The following is a 19,648-nucleotide window of genomic DNA, read 5'->3' on the forward strand; positions in this document are numbered from 1 at the left end:
TAAGTAGTTACAATCAAAATTTAAACAACTACAAAGGATGCCACCTTACAATTGAAGGTGTAGCATTTGGGTATACTGTAAGAACAAAGGATACATAGAACTTCACAACTCATCAAGCAATTAAGTTGGGCAATCATATATAACTTTGGTTGAGAGTGAATGAACCAAGATTAAACGATAATTATTCCAAAATTAATTTTGTGTTGTTAATTTAGATAGAAGAGAAGTAAAAAATCTTAAACTATTTTAACAAACATGGAAAATTTTAATATAGTTATTAAAGAAATAATGAGAGAAATTTTAATCTAGAGAGGAATAAAACATCCTTGTAATCGTAACATGAATTAACAAGTTTTTGCTATTGTAAAAACAAGAAAAGGTGATAATGAGTAAAATTTCTATTATTACAGGGTTGTATCAAGAGCAAACCTCAAGTCCCTTACCTTCTTATCCATGGTGAATAAAACTTATTAGAATTGTTTATGATGAAGTCCCATAGTGCACAGTTTCATTAAAGAAAATTTTATAATCACCAATACTAGAAGAACCTCTAAATTACTCTGGTAGACAACGGATTTAATTAATGACCAAGATGGATCTAAGTTTAACTTATATCACAGAAAGAGAGCACATCTAAAATATGCAGTCAAGTAAATTCAGAAAAAAAAAAAAAAGCTTGATACTAGGAACTATAGTTTGAGATTGAGGAACTAATTTTCATATGCAAAGATTGAAGAAAAAAATACTTCTCTAAATTAAGATATTTAAAATGTTAAAGTACAATGTAGAATACACCTTAGATTAAAATGAAAGTTTCACTAATCAGTTATATAACAATCTATTCTTTTTGGTAAGAGTTGATAGTGGAAGGGATAATTTATGATAGATGAGGATGATGAGATAACTCTCTGGAACAAGAAACATTGACCAAAACATCTATTAAGGGTCCACAAATGCACTGATAGGACAAGGACAGTGATATCAGAGATAATAGGAGGGGTAGAAGAAGATCAAATGGATAATTAGTAAAGAATACGATGACAATTGGATTGTCCAGTTTCATGGACCTCAATAGATATTAAAAGAAAGAAAGAGTCCATATAATCAATCCAAGATATTAGGGAACAGCAAATTGTGTATAACTGATCCAAGATGTTTGGGAACAGTTAAGCAACTATATATGAAGGTCATGGTCCATTTGTTGGACTTAACAAGATTATAAACTATTTCTCATGTTACTAGATTGTTCTAAGCAAGGTATGCAATTTCGTATCGTACCGGAGTTTCGACGTTCACTCGGTACGGTACGAAACTGTATACCGAGCGATATACCGCTCGGTATATATATATATATATATATATATATATATATATATATATATACATATATATATATATATATATACATATATATATATATTTCATTCCGTCTGGTAACGGGCGGTCCGTGTACCGATAAGCTGACGGACCGGTACATACCGCCCGTACCAGACGGTATTATTCGAAATTGCATACCTTGGTTCTAAGTTCACAACAAACAATGACATGCTAAACGAGAATAAAACACAAGGTCTAAAATCATGATCTAAACCCCATCTCCCAACACTACTGTGAGTTGGTATCACCCAGACCAAGAGAAAAAGGGAGAGAGGAGGGGAGGAGGAGAGAAAAGGAGGAAGGAAGAGGATTGATAAAAGGCGAGGATGAGCCGAGGAGGAGGAGGAGGTGGAAGGGGAGGAGAAGCAGAGAATGAAGGAGAGGCAAAGTTGAAAGAGGAAAAGGTAGAGGAGGAGAAGCGGAGAGATAGGAAGAAATCACAGAGGAGGTATTGAGGAGACAGGAGGTAAGGAGGAGGAAACCGAGGAGCACTAGAAGCGGGAGAGGAAGCAACAATGCAGTGGGGTATTGGCAATGACATGGTGGGGTGGGTACTGTAGATCCATGAAAGAGACTGAGAAAGAATGAAAGAGAGAGAGAGGAGCATAAGAAGATAGAAAATAAAAATAAAAAGAATAAATTTCAAGGAAAAATTAAAAATGATAGGGGTATCAAACAGTGGACCTACTGTTTGGTGCCTCCAGTTTCAACCATTAAAATTGATGATATGCCTGGTACAGCAAGCATACTGGCCATCATACTTTAACTAGCAAACTTTATTATATAATCTCATACCTGTTCACTAACTAAATCTCCACAGATATCCTTCACAATTAAGTCAAGTACTAGATTATCCCCTTGCTGACTCAGCTTCAAGAATTCATCATAACTGTACACATTCAGGTTACATGATTCAAAACCAAATCAAAACCTTTGAATAAAAGCATATGCTGGAAGCAAAATTACCTCAAGCAACCTGTTAAAAGTTTTGCTAAACCAAACATTGTGCCACCACCAATATGTGTTCCGGTTACCCGTTCAAACTTCCTGTTTCCTGTAACCTGCATACCATTATATGCAAACACCTTATTGGATTTATGCAATTAGCAAATGGTTGGTTGAAGTATCACAAAATAGTACCATATGCAAGTTACCTTTATGAGACCGACACCTGAACCAATATTGACAAGGAGGTAGGGAAATAAGTTGTTTCTGTCAATTTCTACAGGTTGCCTTTTCCCATCCATGTGTGTAAAAGATTCTCCAGGGATTTCCTGCCCATAAATAACAGTTAATGATTTAATCTAAAGAAGCTATCAAAACTCCTGAAGAATTGTTCCAATATCATACATGTAGAAACATTTATGCTTATTTGACTGATACAGTACCAGCAAAGTAGTAGAAAAACATTACTTTAGCAAAAAAAATTCTGATCTATAAAGTTATGATTAGAGCAGTATAACAAATACATTAGTTGTTTAAGCAGAGTTATTCAGCTTTAAATTTGCTTACCTGAGTTCTGACATTCCACTCACCATGTTTAACAGTACAACATGATATGCAATGAGAAGACCTGCAGTCTCTAAGTGTTATCATCAATGCTAAAAGTATAACACTAATACAAAAACACATCAATTTCACAAAGAAAGAAGACGCAACTCATTTAATGGGATAATCAACCTGATCAATCATTAGTAAAAGAATTGACTACTATATTGTAATGCAAATCAGTAACACAAGAATCATATGAGAGTTTCAGCAGTAGACCTTCAACAAAAAGTTGGCTCCGGCTACAACACTATCAATTTCATCCAGCTTATCAAGACTGACACCTAGCATCTCCTTGAATCTGCCAGTAAATTTAAATGCTCCACCACCTGTAGCCTAATCAAGCATTGAGAACACATTAATAGAAAACCAGGTCCAATCACTCAGCTACAATTTTTTTAAAAGGAGAACAGTATGCAATATTCTAGTATAAGAGAGGCATTTAAGCATTTAAAATCTATGTCGAACAATTACCATTATTAACATGTCTAGGTGTCCCAATTTTAAAGTTGAGATGAGAGCTTTTTACTAGATTGCTTGATAAGAGACTCGATAATGGTGGCAAATAAAAAAGCATAGATCATGTCAACTTTTATTCTCTCTACTTTCTTTATTCAAGAGCATGTCAATTGAGAACACCAGTGTATCTTATCAAAATTTATATGAAAATTAATTGAGTGCCATTGTTGTGAGTCCGACTTATACAGATTATTCCTACATGCATAAGGTCCTAAAGAAACAAAGGAAAAGGGCTAGTTAGTCAGTGGCAATTGTGATAATTGAAAGTTTAGCATTGTCAATATGGGCAGCGGTGAAACATTATAAATGTTATTTTATGTGTTCGTAAAGTTTCTCTTATACAAATGAAAGTTTAGTTCTGTTCAATCTGGCATATGTCTGTTTCTGAACAAAATGTCATAATTTTCATTCTTTGTTATGGTCTACGTTTGCTGTATCACCCAAAACGGTACGTACCAATCCGGGCATAGGCTGATATGTGGACCTCCTGTTTCGGGCAATCTAGTTAAAATAATAAAAAAATTCAAAAAATTGGTGGGGCCCTATCCAAAGCAGCCTTAAAAAATAAAAAGAAAAGGATTAGGGCTTGCATTCGCGAACCCTCTTCTTGCATAAGATGTTGCCACCTTGCCATCACCGCTTCACCACTACTACTTCGACGCTTCCTCGCCGCTGCTGCTGCCACTTTGACACTACCGTTGTCTTGCCGCTGCCACTTCACTCTGCTCTTTTCCTTCTCTTCTTTCTTCTACTTCCTTCCTCCCTCCTTCCTCCTCTATTCCTCCACCGCCCCTTCCCCTTCTCCCCCTTTTTCTTCTTCACCAAGCCACCGATACACACCAGCATACCATGTGTCAATATACCGGTATAGACTGATACTCACCGGTCCCAAAAATAGCCGAAACGGGTTTGGTACCCAAAAAGGCAATCCTTGGTTATGGTTGTCTTTCTAAGTAGATTCTCTATGTAAACTATTTTTATGCATTCTCTTTGCTACTATGTGTTGCCTTAATTGTCAAAGTTTTGAGCGTAACTTGATGATGGATAATGTACACTTAAAATACATTGATCTAATGGTAGTGGAGCTAGATCCACTTAACAAAACTTGAAGGTTTGGAACCTTACCTGAAAATTTGAAGATGTCAGTTAGACTTTTATTGTTTCATAACAAGGTCTATTGAGTCTTATCATATTCTCACCACTTATCATTTGTGAAAAAAATGATGGATAATGTGTCCAGAAAACAAGACACTAAGTAAGGAAAATAAACAAAACCATGTAAGGATATAAACAACTACCTGTTTTTTTAAAGTTGAATTTAAGCAACAATTTCAGCAATATATGGCTTTGGAGTGAACATATCATACTACACTTAGCATATGGTGCATGAATCATAATAATCTACATCTATTTATCGTTGAATACATGAAATATATATATATATATATATATATATATATATATTATTCATGATACTTCTCTTTGTTGAATCTCGGATTTTGATGATGAAGTCAATTGTCATTTGTTGTCTAATCTATGTGTTGAGATAAGTGTGCAGGATTAACTACGATGAAAGATAGACAAGCAGCAAGAGTTGCGCCGGAGTCAAGTTCATGATCACGTTGGGAGTTCGAGAGTTCGACGGAAGTTCGGACGGTCGTCGGAGGTTCTGCGAGAACAGATCCGAGAAGTCCAGAAGCTTGCCAAGCGAAGCTCGTCGGAACTTGCCAAGTGGATCGTCGCAAAGTCTAGGAGTTTGCCGGAAGTCCGCAGGAGCATCACCGAGGGTTCATCGGATGATCGACGGAAGTTCGCCGGAAACTCGCCGGAAGGAGCGATTGACGCACCGAAGTAAAGCTGCAGAAGTTGTCTTAGATTTAATCGTAGTTAGCACGTTGATTAAGTTGGAAAATGGGAGGTGATCCCATTGGCTTAATCTTGGGGCAATTGGGCCCCTGAAAGACTGAAATTGGGCCGAATGGAATGAACCATTCGGACCCTGATTGCACCAGGAGGTGCAACCGCCCAGGCCAGGAGGTGGCACCGCCTGGGCTAGGCCTTCCAGCGAGACTGGGCGGTGCAACCTCCCCAGCCGGGAGGTGGCACCGCCTGAGCTCAGTCTTCGAGCTAGACTGGGCGGTGCAACCTCCCTGACAGAGAGGTGGCACCGCCTGAGCTCAGTCTTCGAGCAAGACTGGGCGGTGCAACCTCCCTGGCAGAGAGGTGGCACCGCCTGAGCTCGGTCTTCGAGCTCTGCCAGGCGGTGCAACCTCTCCAGTCAAGAGGTGCAACCGCCTGATCCCAGAATTCCGGGATTTGATTGTTTTGAGCTCCAAATTTGAATTGGGTTGGGGCCTATAAATTCCCCACCCATTCAGCACTGAAAAGATACAGACCTACACCGAAATCTTGATCTTTTCTGTGATTCTAAGAGCTCAAAAGTGTTGTAAAGCCTTTAAGTCTCCTCCTTCTGTTCTTCAAGTTTTCAGTTGAAAAGTGAGGAGAGAAAGGTCTGTAAAGGTTGTCTCCTGAGCCTGTCAAAAGGAGAGAAACTGTAAAAGGGCAGTTTGGCCTTCGCCTATTGAAGGAAGGCCCCTAGTTGACGTCGGCGACCTCGTCGGTGGAGGAAGCCAAAAGTGGAGTAGGTCAAGACTGACCGAACCACTCTAAATCTCTGGTTTGCGTTTATTTTTTAGCACTTTATCATTACTGCAAACCTCCTTCATTACTACTGCTCTCTGCGCTTTCATGAACAAGTTCTAAGTGCTGTTCTTCCAAATCTGCATTCAGACGTAAATTCGTATTTTCGTACATTACAGTTTACGTTTACGTTTGATTCTGCAGAACTGTCTTCCGTGCTTTTACGAACGAGTTTCTTTGCAGTTTACACTTACATTTTGATCCTATTGATAACTGCAAACTGTCCTCTACAATTTTACGAACGAGTTTCAACATTTAGACGTAAAACTGCATTTAGACGTAAATCGGCTTTCCTCGCACAATCATCAGATCTCAGTTCACGTTTACGTCTTGATTTCAACTGCATACTGCCTTCTGCGAGTATACAAACGAGTTTCAAAGTTCAGACGTAAATCTGCGTTTAAGACGTAAATCTGCGTTTAGACGTAAATCTGCGTCTAGACGTAAATCTGTTTGTTGCAGATTACTTTTTGAGCTGTACAACAGCAGCACATTATCTTTATACTTCTGTTTAAACTGCTCCTAGACGCAAACTGTGTTTAGACGCAATCTGCGCTTAGACGCAATCTGCGTTTAGACGCAATCTGCGCTTAGACGCAATCTGCGCTAAGACGCAAACTGCGCTTAGACGCAATCTGAGTTTAGACGCAATCTGCATTTAGACGCAAACTGCGTTTAGACGCTAACTGTGTTTAAACGTAAACTGCACTTAATCATAAGTAATCTTAGAATCGGCTTTTGCATCAAAATAGTCTTTATCGAACGAACGCAGCTTTCGTTTTTTTTTATCGCTGAAAAATATCCGCTGCACTAATTCACCCCCCCCCCTCTTAGTGCTCTCGATCCTAACAATTGGTATCAGAGCCTGGTTAACTCTCAAAAGGATTAAAACCCAAGAGAGATGGCTTACGCCGGAAACCAAGAGGGTCATTCCATTACACGTCCACCCATGTTTAATGGGACGGACTACACCTATTGGAAGACCCGAATGAGAATCTTTCTTATTTCTATGGACATTGATCTTTGGAATCTTGTCGAGAATGGTTTTTCAAAGTCTTCTCTTCCAATGATCGATTGGAATGATTTGGAGAAGAAGGCTTTCGCTCTTAATGCAAAGGCTATGAATGCCTTATTTTGTGCACTTGATAAAAACGAGTTTAACCGTGTTTCAACTTGTGAAACTGCGTTTGATATTTGGCACACGCTCGAAGTGACCCATGAGGGCACAAGTAGAGTAAAAGAGTCAAAAATCAATTTGCTGTTACATTCTTTCGAACTTTTTCGGATGAAACCGAGTGAAACCATTGGCGACATGTTTACCCGTTTCACGGATGTCGTCAACGGTCTAAAAGGACTCGGAAAGAGCTTTTCGGATTTTGAGCTTGTTAATAAGATACTAAGATCCCTTCCTAAGAGTTGGGATCCTAAAGTCACCGCTATTCAAGAGGCAAAAGATCTGCGAAATTTCCCTCTTGAAGAACTAATCGGGTCATTAATGACCTACGAAATGACTTGTAAAGCTCATGAAGAGCAAGAAGACATCCTTCCAAAGAACAGGAAGGATATGGCACTCAAAACTTCAGAATGCCACTTGAGAGAAAACTCAAGTGATGAGGACTGTGATGATGACTTGGCACTTCTAACAAGAAAGTTTAAAAAGTTCTTTAAAAGAAACAAGTTTAAGAATGATGCAAAAAATAAACTTGAACCCAAAAAGGACCAAGTAATCTGCTATGAATGCAAAAAGCCGGGACACTACAAGAGTGATTGTCCCCAAGTCAAGAAAAGAACAACAAAGAAGAAGGCGCTCCAAGCAACATGGGATGATTCGAGCGCATCTGAGGAAGAGGAGTCCAACACCGAGCAAGTTGCTCATTACGCCTTAATGGCCATCGAAGATGAGGTAACAAATTCAATAGATGCTGATTTATCCTTCGATGAATTATTAAATGCTTTCAATGACTTATTTGACGAATGCAAGAGTATAAGTAGAAAATATAAATTGCTGAAAAAGATGGATGATAGTCTTACTTGTGAGTTTGATAAGTTAAAAGTCGAACATCATGATAGTTTAAATTCATGTATCAAATGTCATGATTTAGAAACTTTGCAAAAAGAAAACCTGCTACTCAAGGACACCTTGAAGAAATTCGAGGTTGGTAGCAAGTCATTAAACATGATCCTTGCAAACAAGGGTCACATTCCAAAAAGGAGCGGAATTGGATTTGTGAGAAGTCCTCACCAAAATCCAACCACCTCCATAAAAGGCTCCATCTTACATGTTCAACACCAAACCAAGTGCAACTTTTGTTGCAAATCTGGACACAAGACACATTGTTGTCCATTCAAGAAAATAAGTCCAAACAAACTAATCTGGGTTCCTAAAGGAACCATGACAAATTCTATGCAACATGATAAGAAATGTAGATATATTTATGAGGCACCCAAAAGCAAATGGGTTCCTAAAGATCATCCCTTCCTATAAAAACATTAAAATTTTAGGCCGGAGTAAGAAATAATATTCTGCTCCTTGACTCTCGATGGTCAGAAACCAAGAATCAAAAAGGAACTCGCAACAGTAACAAGTGGAAGTTATGAAATCACAAATACGATTTGGATACAACCTTATTAGAAACATATGATATCCAAATTCACATACCCCCTTGATCTTCAAAACCCGTTAACACTATCATCTACGAATTAATTCTTGTATCATGAAGAAACTAAATATGTCATGATCTTAAAAGGGATACCAAACAAACTATCAACATACGTATGCACGTTAAAAGATCTATCTTGATCGTACAAGAGCTTCTTCCTTAAATAAAAACTCATACGAAATCATGTAACAAACATTAATTGCTCTGAAACTCTCCTCAAGGCAAAGGCTCCCTGATCAAATCATATTAGGTGCTCACTGGCTGCAGGCGGTGGCACCTCTCCAGCTGGCGGTGGCACCTCCAGCTATCACGGGTTGCCAGAGGTTGCACCGCTCCAGCCAGAGGTGCAACCGCCCGCAACTCTGCCTTTTTAAACCCACACTAGGGCCGGCTATGGAACCGACCCCAACTCACTCCCATTTCCTCCTCTACTCTTCCAAGTCTCCTCCATTCCCATTTCACTCCTCTAAGCCTTCCAAATACCTCCCTTTTCGGAGCAAAACATCAAGAATCCTTCCTTCTCTTGAAGATTTCACAAAGGTACTCTCTAAGAAGCTCTTAAATTCTGTTTTGTTCTTCATTTACTCTAGCTCATCATCATCCCTCTAAACAGCAGTAGTTATGGGATCTAGAAGATCCTCAAGGGACAAGGGAAAGAGGAGATTAGTAGAAGAGTTTGATTTCACTCTTTTCGATTCGAAATACCATGCTGAAAAATTTCCCTCTTTCGAACTTAGATGTATCAGTAAGGGAAAATACGTAGATCTAAATGAACTAAGAGACTTAGAGACCATCCAATGGTTTGCAAACCTAGGTCTACTTCCAATCTTGCAGATTAACAAACCCATCTATCCTAGGCTTGTTAGATTATTTTACAATAACATACAAATAGATGATGAAGGAAGGATGTCCACCTATCTTTTGGGACAACACATCTCAATCACTGATAGGTTCATTTGTGATATGATAGGCATTCCCATAAAAAGCATAGGACTCTACTTTAGAGGATCATGGGATGATGAAAGTATTGGAACATCCTATGTTGAAGACTTAGAAACAATCTTTGCCAATCCTAACATAGCATTGGTTCCTAAAAGTTGTGAACATCTATTGCCTTTGAACACTAAGATACTTCATTATATCATGACTAGTATAATTCTTCCTAAACAATACCATCATGATGAAATAAGTCAACTAGAATTAGGAACTATGTACTCAATCATGAAGGGACATGACATCTGTCTTGGCTATCTTATTCAACAAAATATGTTAGAATTATCTAAGAAAGATATGATGCTCCCATATGGTGGTATAATCACTAGAATAATAAAAGCTTACGACATTCTAATATCACCAGAAGAAGAAGTAATGAAAGTAGATCGATTCAGCATAATAAACAAAAATCTACTTCACCGACTAAGATGTTACTATAGAAACGGTAACTGGGTTAGACTCCCTAGAAGGACTGATCACCCTCAATCTGAACCAGAACCGGAAACACCAGTATTTAGGGGTACTCAATCTCCTCCGACCCTTCCCTTTGAGGAAACACATCCAGTTGAGCAAACTCATACATCCATCGAAGAAATTGGGATTCGTCTGGATCGATTCGAACAGAGACAAGAACGGATTGAACAAAGACAAGATCAAATCCTATCTGAGCTGCAGCAAATTCATAGTCAATTTGACTCCTTGTTTAGGCACTTTAATTTTCCACCTCATCAATGAACTTATTGAACACCTGTTGTTGTTGTAAACTTCTTATGATACTCACTTCTGATGTACTGGCTGTAAACATCTATTATGATAAAAGTTATCTCAGATTTTTATGGTATCATTACTGTTTGGTATGTGATGTGTCCAAATTAAGAATGTTGTGCTTTGAAACTAAAAGTTTTGAAAATCTTGTGCTTTGATTTCATTTGAAGAGAACTAGGAATGTTGATGTGTCCGAACAGATAAATTTGTTAAGATCATTTTTTTTCGGACTATATTGTATGATCAAATCACTTGATTTCCACGATTATATGTGAAAATCTGCAACAAAATCTTGTCCGAATGCATCTTATTTATGAAACAGATTTTCTCGTACACCTTCATGAAAATTGAGTTTCTGAAATAGATTTGATGAAGTAATTCATGTGTATGTATTCCATCCTGCAAAATCTTTACAATGGATTATAACACAAAGGGGAAGAAGTATTTAAAGAAATCTATGTAAAATTCCTCTATAAGCTTGCTATTATTATTTTCTGGTATCATACTTACTATGCTTTTTGTTGATGACAAAGGGGGAGATATATATGAATTGATAAACACTGCCATCATTAGAAATACTATGAATGATGCTATAAACACTGCTATGATTATGCCATCCTTGCATCACCAAGAGATATATGAACATGTGCTAAAGTTTGCATTATGCCCTGAGTTGATATCTTATCATGTGAAGAAAATGCAAAACTTGCTAGAATATTTCAAATGTGTGCATCATGTAATAAGTTTCACAGCTTTATATGATAATGTTCAAACTACATGATGAATAGTTACAAACACAATCATACAAACTTGATGATGTATGTCAAGCCCTGACATCATCTTTGAAGAGATACATCATGATGAGTATCATGATGGGAGTATTGATAAGTTTAACTGATCTAACTTATCAATACGTCACTTGAATTCTTAAGTCTTGAATTCAAGGTTGACTTATCTCAACGATGGCATATAGACAGGGGGAGTTAAGGATTACTCCATTATCAATTGATTGTCATCATCAAAAAGGGGGAGATTGTTGAATCTCGGATTTTGATGATGAAGTCAATTGTCATTTGTTGTCTAATCTATGTGTTGAGATAAGTGTGCAGGATTAACTACGATGAAAGATAGACAAGCAGCAGGAGTTGCGCCGGAGTCAAGTTCATGATCACGTTGGGAGTTCGAGAGTTCGACGGAAGTTCGGACGGTCGTCGGAGGTTCTGCGAGAACAGATCCGAGAAGTCCAGAAGCTTGCCAAGCGAAGCTCGTCGGAACTTGCCAAGTGGATCGTCGCAAAGTCCAGGAGTTTGCCGGAAGTCCGCAGGAGCATCACCGAGGGTTCATCGGATGATCGACGGAAGTTCGCCGGAAACTCGCCGGAAGGAGCGATTGACGCACCGAAGCAAAGCTGCAGAAGTTGTCTTAGATTTAATCGTAGTTAGCACGTTGATTAAGTTGGAAAATGGGAGGTGATCCCATTGGCTTAATCTTGGGGCAATTGGGCCCCTGAAAGACTGAAATTGGGCCGAATGGAATGAACCATTCGGACCCTGATTGCACCTGGAGGTGCAACCGCCCAGGCCAGGAGGTGGCACCGCCTGGGCTAGGCCTTCCAGCGAGACTGGGCGATGCAACCTCCCCAGCCGGGAGGTGGCACCGCCTGAGCTCAGTCTTCGAGCTAGACTGGGCGGTGCAACCTCCCTGACAGAGAGGTGGCACCGCCTGAGCTCAGTCTTCGAGCTAGACTGGGCGGTGCAACCTCCCTGACAGAGAGGTGGCACCGCCTGAGCTCAGTCTTCGAGCAAGACTGGGCGGTGCAACCTCCCTGGCAGAGAGGTGGCACCGCCTGAGCTCGGTCTTCGAGCTCTGCCAGGCGGTGCAACCTCTCCAGTCAAGAGGTGCAACCGCCTGATCCCAGAATTCCGGGATTTGATTGTTTTGAGCTCCAAATTTGAATTGGGTTGGGGCCTATAAATTCCCCACCCATTCAGCACTGAAAAGATACAGACCTACACCGAAATCTTGATCTTTTCTGTGATTCTAAGAGCTCAAAAGTGTTGTAAAGCCTTTAAGTCTCCTCCTTCTGTTCTTCAAGTTTTCAGTTGAAAAGTGAGGAGAGAAAGGTTTGTAAAGGTTGTCTCCTGAGCCTGTCAAAAGGAGAGAAACTGTAAAAGGGCAGTTTGGCCTTCGCCTATTGAAGGAAGGCCCCTAGTTGACGTCGGCGACCTCGTCGGTGGAGGAAGCCAAAAGTGGAGTAGGTCAAGACTGACCGAACCACTCTAAATCTCTGGTTTGCGTTTATTTTTTAGCACTTTATCATTACTGCAAACCTCCTTCATTACTACTGCTCTCTGCGCTTTCATGAACAAGTTCTAAGTGCTGTTCTTCCAAATCTGCATTCAGACGTAAATTCGTATTTTCGTACATTACAGTTTTCGTTTACGTTTGATTCTGCAGAACTGTCTTCCGTGCTTTTACGAACGAGTTTCTTTGCAGTTTACACTTACATTTTGATCCTATTGATAACTGCAAACTGTCCTCTACAATTTTACGAACGAGTTTCAACATTTAGACGTAAAACTGCATTTAGACGTAAATCGGCTTTCCTCGCACAATCATCAGATCTCAGTTCACGTTTACGTCTTGATTTCAACTGCATACTGCCTTCTGCGAGTATACAAACGAGTTTCAAAGTTCAGACGTAAATCTGCGTTTAAGACGTAAATCTGCGTTTAGACGTAAATCTGCGTCTAGACGTAAATCTGTTTGTTGCAGATTACTTTTTGAGTTGTACAACAACAGCACATTGTCTTTATACTTCTGCTTAAACTGCTCCTAGACGCAAACTGTGTTTAGACGCAATCTGCGCTTAGACGCAATCTGCGCTTAGACGCAATCTGCGCTAAGACGCAAACTGCGCTTAGACGCAATCTGAGTTTAGACGCAATCTGCATTTAGACGCAAACTGCGTTTAGACGCTAACTGTGTTTAAACGTAAACTGCACTTAATCATAAGTAATCTTAGAATCGGCTTTTGCATCAAAATAGTCTTTATCGAACGAACGCAGCTTTCGTTTTTTTTTATCGCTGAAAAATATCCGCTGCACTAATTCACCCCCCCCCCTCTTAATGCTCTCGATCCTAACACTCTTTACTTGTTTCTTCATACATATCACATAATTTGTGTCATGTGAACACTAAAGGTTAACGAACTTTCTCCAAACTATTTAGAAGAACAGTCACTACCAGGTATGTTTTTACCGCCCAATACATACTCGTTACTGGGCTTGTACCAGGTGATAAGCGTTGTTTATAGGATTTACCTGGAGGTGAACCATGTACCAGACCTGAACCGCCCATCTGGTTAGGATTGGTCCATGTCCTAGCAACTGAACGAACTGATAAATCAACAGCAGTCCATGTGGTTTTGCAATCTATAGTCATGCATCTCAATTACAAGGATCAAAGTATGCTAGACTTTCTTTTGAAAAAAATTTATCATTGAGACATTTGCTGCTTTTGAAAATATTTTCTTATTTCCTTAGTCTTCATTATCTAAAAGCCAACAACTAAGAAATAACTTGCTTTATGTGTTAGGTTTGTTTCCTTACACCAGGGTTTGCTGTACCGACACATATCGCCTAGTACGGGTGGTATATAATGGTCCAACATAGAACCGGTACGCGAACCGCCGTATACTAGGCGATACCATTACATAACCCCATATCATCCGATACACAGTCTGTACTAGTCAATAACGGTCAAAATCTGACCATTACCGACCAAGGGCTGAGATTGCCCTATTTCAAATAGTCAAATTGACCGTTTGAATCATTGAAAAAGGTTTTTAAACCCTTTCCTCCCCCCTCTTTCAACCCATTTCACTCTCTCAATCTCTTCAACTCTCTCAATCTCTTAAACTCTCTCAAACTCTTTCTCACTTATATCTCTTTCTCATTCTCATATTTTCACTCTCCTAAACTCAACAAAACTATGATTTATGGATTAGATCAAATTTGGGAGGCTAATTTGGGAGGATTGAAAGGAAGAATACTCTAATCAAGAGATATGTATTCTCTTTTTAGATTTTTATTGATTTATGAGATGATTAAGCCTATTCTATGTTGTTAAAGACTTAATGTCTAATATGTTGTTTGATATGATTTTAGTGATAGAATAGTATTAATTAAAGAGTAATTAAGGACTTAATGTTGTGATTAGTGTGTTTAATGCTTATTTTTTCGAAATTAGACACTTAATGAGTCAAATCTTTGTATTTCATGCATATTAAGGTGATTTATATGTTTGTGATGATATAATAGGTGTAATTAGATTTTAATTAAGATTTTAATACTGTGATTAGTGGTTTTAATGATGATTTAATCAAATTTTGATCAATATTGGGTCAATTCAATATTTTTAATACCTATTAAGATGTTTGACATGTTTATAGTGATGAAAGAGGGCTAATTATGTTAATGCTGCGATTAGTGTCTTTAATTATGATGATATCGAAATTTGACCCATATTGGGTCAATTAAATGTTGGTACACCTCGATACATACCGTACCGACACATGGTCGATACATTGGTACAGACCAATTCCGCAATCCTTACCTTACACTACAAATAACAACATTATCTAGACATGTGGTTGATAATATAATCCTTACATTACCTTTAAATATATTAAGCTTATCTAAGACTAGTAAGAGAATAAGTAAAAAATATTTAACATTCATATGCAGGAGTTTTTGAATAATTTCTGAGACAAAAGTAAGTTTAACTAGAAGAGGATAACATAGTACATGAGTTATCCACCAATGTGATGTTGGGGAAAGTCAGTGTAGGCCCCTACAAGAAGCAATGTTTCTGTGAATCCAAACCTTGGCCAACCAGATTGTAAAAGAACAACCTTACAGTTACAGAAATGCTCACCCTCACAAAAGTAAGTTTGACTACTAATTTCTTGTACAATCTTGGTATCAACATCCTAACAGTATCTATCCTGCATAAAAGTACTCAGCACTAAAATAGACTAACATCCTATGATAGATTATAATTAACAATTACTCTTGTTAAAGGAATTGTCAAATCTAGATCACATTTCTCGAGATAAAATTCCTTACCAATTTTTTCAAATCCCACCAAACACTAGTTCGATCACACAACCGGTTCTACAAGAAAATTTATGTTCCAAAAAGCAAAATAAATTTTTACAAGGAATTGAAATAATTTAGTAATTGGGTTTTCATGTAACATAACAAATTTCTATATGGAAATTTTGAAAGGGAAAATTTATTTGCTTTCTGTAACACATAAAACAATAACCTCATGTGAAACATCCTGCTCCATCATGATTCATGCAAGGAGATTGTAAATCATGTATGGAGAATAACAATCACAGAAATACAAAAAGGAGACAAAAAAGTGTGTAACCTTTATTGTTGCATGTCCATTTGATGGTTCCGCAGAAAAGCCTGCCAAAATGAGTTAAGACTTAATAGTATTCAGCAAACTGTATCACAAACTAATGAGTGATGACATATGAAAATTTCAATATAAACACTAAGCAGAACAAACATATTCTGGTTCCGTTAACTGTAAAAATTATTATATAAACCGAAAAAAAGAAGCTTGTGATACTTGGAGAAGAACATGGGAATACATGTCTCACACAACTTGCTTGGGTCCTTACCAAGTTTATATGGCTTCATCAAAGCATCCCTGAAAGGGGATATCTGACAATATGTGCTGGTGAGCTAAGGTGAAGATGTACATAAAAAAAAAAGACTTATGAGCATGACCTTTTGTCTGCTGAACTATCAGGACAGGATATGTTTGACTGCATGAAAATAACAGGTTAAGAAGTACAAACACTGAGGATTTCCAACTCAAGACTACCAAATATACTAGCATTTAATTCTTTAATTCTCTCTAGAGCTAGGTTACATTTAAATTATTTAATAGAAAATCAATGAATTAACAAAGAATCCTCCCTCTAGTTCGATGATTCCTCCAGATCCTGCATTTTAATGATACCATTTATAATTCAGTATCTTATTCCATTATGAAGTTGATATGCCCATTGGTCATTACTACACCTCCAGCAATTTGTTGATTTCCTCAATGATGTAGCATGGATCATGCGTTTTCCAGTCCTTCATTATATCTATGTTGCAGCTTTGCAAGTCTCTTCATTTTTACTAGAATCCACTTGGTTCACTATCATCATGCATATAAGTGAATCAGTGATGCCAATCTTCCACATGCATCTCTCGTGTAAGGCGAGGAAAAGAGTGCCAAAATACAGTTATACAGTCCTCCAGAATTCTTCAAGAACTGTGATAAATCATTTCGTAGAAGCAGGTAGAGATTTCTGGAATTTGTCATAAGAGACAACTAGAATTTGACTGACTCAGGGCAACCACTTGTGTAAATATGCTGAGGTTTAGTAGTTCTCTTCTTGTTATATGCTGATTTTTGTGAAAGAATCCATTTTACACATTTTTGTTGGATATTTGGCTACTTGCATTAGTTCATTCATATTATCTTCAACTGCAGAATTAGTGGATCTTTCTATACTAGCTAACCAAGCTTTGAATTGTATAGATCAGCCAGGAAAATTGTACACTCCTGGCACATCTTAATTGAATTTTCACTAAAGTTTTAAACTAAAATGTATTAACAAAACATGACGTGATCGTGCACATCACATGCTGTCATATTATATACCCTTTACGCATTTACGTAAAATTGTAATATGGAAAAAAAAAAGGTTAAAATTGTAAAAAGGAAAAGAATAAAATCACACCATTGGGGGATATAAGCTTTTTGGACCGGATGAAATCCAAGCAATCATGAAGGCGCCTCCGTTCGAACTTCACAAAATGTAGAAGCCCTTCCGAGAAATACACCAACTTAATCAGAGTCCCTACGGTCACCAAGAAATCATGTCAAAAAAATTCAGATAGGGGGATTCCTATTTGAGGCTGATTACTATGCGAATCCACGCTAGGATCGAAAATTCAAATACCAAAGCATGCCAAGAAATCAATTGCAGCTACCTCCAATGTCGAGCGCAAGGAGGGATGAATCCGGAGGCTGATTGGGGAGGAAGATAGGAGGATTCCTCTCGTCGAGATCGCCACGAATCTCCGCGCCGCCGAGGTTGAGATTCGCGGGACATCCTGCCATGATCTCAGAGCTGGAAACAGAACAATTTTTAGTTTGGTGGCATTGGCGATCAGCGGATCGGATCCGAAATGGAGAGGAGCGGGCCAAACAACTACGGTGGAGGTAGGGTTTCTGTAATCATCATCATCATCATATTAATAGGAAGCAGATAAGAACCGAGAAGGTGCACCTACCAACATCGTTGAATTCAACATGCACAGAAAAATACCGTCGATCGCTGCAAGCATTGACCGACGGACACAACCCTTCTGAATAAGGCAACCGTACGGTAGAAGACAGTTGTCAAAGAGTACATCCCCTTGCAGCAAATCGGATAGCAGAAGTCTTGTTTTGGATCCGAATGAAACATTTCTGGAAGCCAATTAACGCATGTGCGATCAGACGCGCTTTGACGGCAAGTAAATGCGGGGAAGAAAGAAGAATCAGACTGCATCTATCGCACATCCCATCATGCGTTTGCCAATGCATTTAAAATCAAATATGGTTCAATGCATATATATATATATATATAAAACCTGGATATTACATTACAAATGCTACCTCACTTAATATTATCTAAAATTACAAAATAACCAAGATGAACATGATTTATATATTCTATAATATAAAATTTTATTTATTTATTTTTTAAAACTTTTCTTTATATTTATCTATAAGGTTGAAATTTTATTTATTGTATATCTAGGTCATATGAATTTTTTTAAAGATTACATATTTTTATTTACCTATTAATTTAAAATAAAATATATGTATTCACTCTTGAATAAATATTTAAAATATTAGAAGGATAAATTTATCATATAATATTTCATATATTTTTAAAATATAATTTTGTCAAACAACATTTACGTGAGTACATACTTCAAATATAGTTTTCATCTATTATTTACCAATCACTCAAAGCACTTCACAAAAACACATTCACTCAAGTCTTCTTATCCAAATGCATATTAAAAATATAAGCATATTTCTAAACATACATGTCTGTATATACATATATACATATATATACATATACATATATGTATATATATACTAAACACATTTAATGGTGGTTAACTAGGCTTTTCAGAGGGATATTAAGGGGAAAATATATTAGGAGAACGTTATACTTGCAAGGGTATATATGTCAGTGAATTCAGGGAAATACCATACATTTTGAGTTTTTCTTGGATGGAACCTTTTTTTCTTCTTTTTTTTCTTCTCCTCAAACTCCTCTTTCTGTCTCTTCAGTTAAAATTCCCCTCTTCTAAAAGCTCCGATTCATTAGATCACTGGCTATCCTTAAAGATATTATATTAATTTTTTTAAGAAAATAGTTATTAAATTTTGAGAAACTTTCTTATCCATATCAAATAGTTATAGTTGGTAAGTAAATTTTAGATTTTTTTAATTGAAAACTAAGTTGCATGGGAGGCATTTTCTATTAGTTGGAATGAATACACTGAATCCAATACCAATAACTCTAACATTCCAACATTAATCACTAAATCGATTTTATATTTATTTTATATTTTATTTTAAATAATAATAATAATAATAATAATAATAATAATAATAATAATAATAATAATAATAATAATAATAATACAAGCATGAAAGAAACTAAATCGAAGATATTAAATAGTAAAATTATAGGATCTTCTCACTTACCTTTATAAAAAAGAAAAAACAACCATCATTGAATGTCAATGATAGAAACTATATTTGTTAAGGAAGTATATAAACAAAACTGTGATAGAAACTATATTTGTTAAGGCAGGAAGAATCTAAATGAAACTGTGACAGAGTATTGCATGTATATTGAATGATATAAACTGCAATTATGTTGGCGTCTATGAGAAGCTCAAGATATGTTCAGCTTATCTTGTTTGCCACAGCCATGCTCA

General features: G+C 37.4%; 1 protein-coding gene across 2 annotated transcripts in view; it reads right to left on the reverse strand.

The window, feature by feature from the left end:
• Positions 1-17,939, reverse strand: part of LOC103999188 (pantothenate kinase 1) — a 36,102-nt gene extending 18,163 nt beyond the window's left edge. The window contains exons 1-7 of one of the 2 annotated variants that reach the window (XM_009420854.3): positions 17,630-17,939; positions 17,377-17,496; positions 16,002-16,042; positions 3,145-3,261; positions 2,532-2,651; positions 2,344-2,438; positions 2,173-2,266 (exon numbers count right to left, since the gene is read on the reverse strand). In XM_009420854.3, coding sequence (XP_009419129.2) covers positions 2,173-2,266; positions 2,344-2,438; positions 2,532-2,651; positions 3,145-3,261; positions 16,002-16,042; positions 17,377-17,496; positions 17,630-17,759 — 717 coding nt within the window. In that variant the 5' untranslated portion in view covers positions 17,760-17,939. Of the gene's footprint in view, positions 1-2,172; positions 2,267-2,343; positions 2,439-2,531; positions 2,652-3,144; positions 3,262-16,001; positions 16,043-17,376; positions 17,497-17,629 lie in introns of those variants that run through there. The other variant, XM_065084193.1, reaches the window with a different exon arrangement.
• Positions 17,940-19,648: the final 1,709 nt, after the last annotated feature.

Source organism: Musa acuminata, chromosome BXJ1-9 (genome assembly GCF_036884655.1).
Source record: "Musa acuminata AAA Group cultivar baxijiao chromosome BXJ1-9, Cavendish_Baxijiao_AAA, whole genome shotgun sequence".
NCBI lineage: Eukaryota > Viridiplantae > Streptophyta > Magnoliopsida > Zingiberales > Musaceae > Musa > Musa acuminata.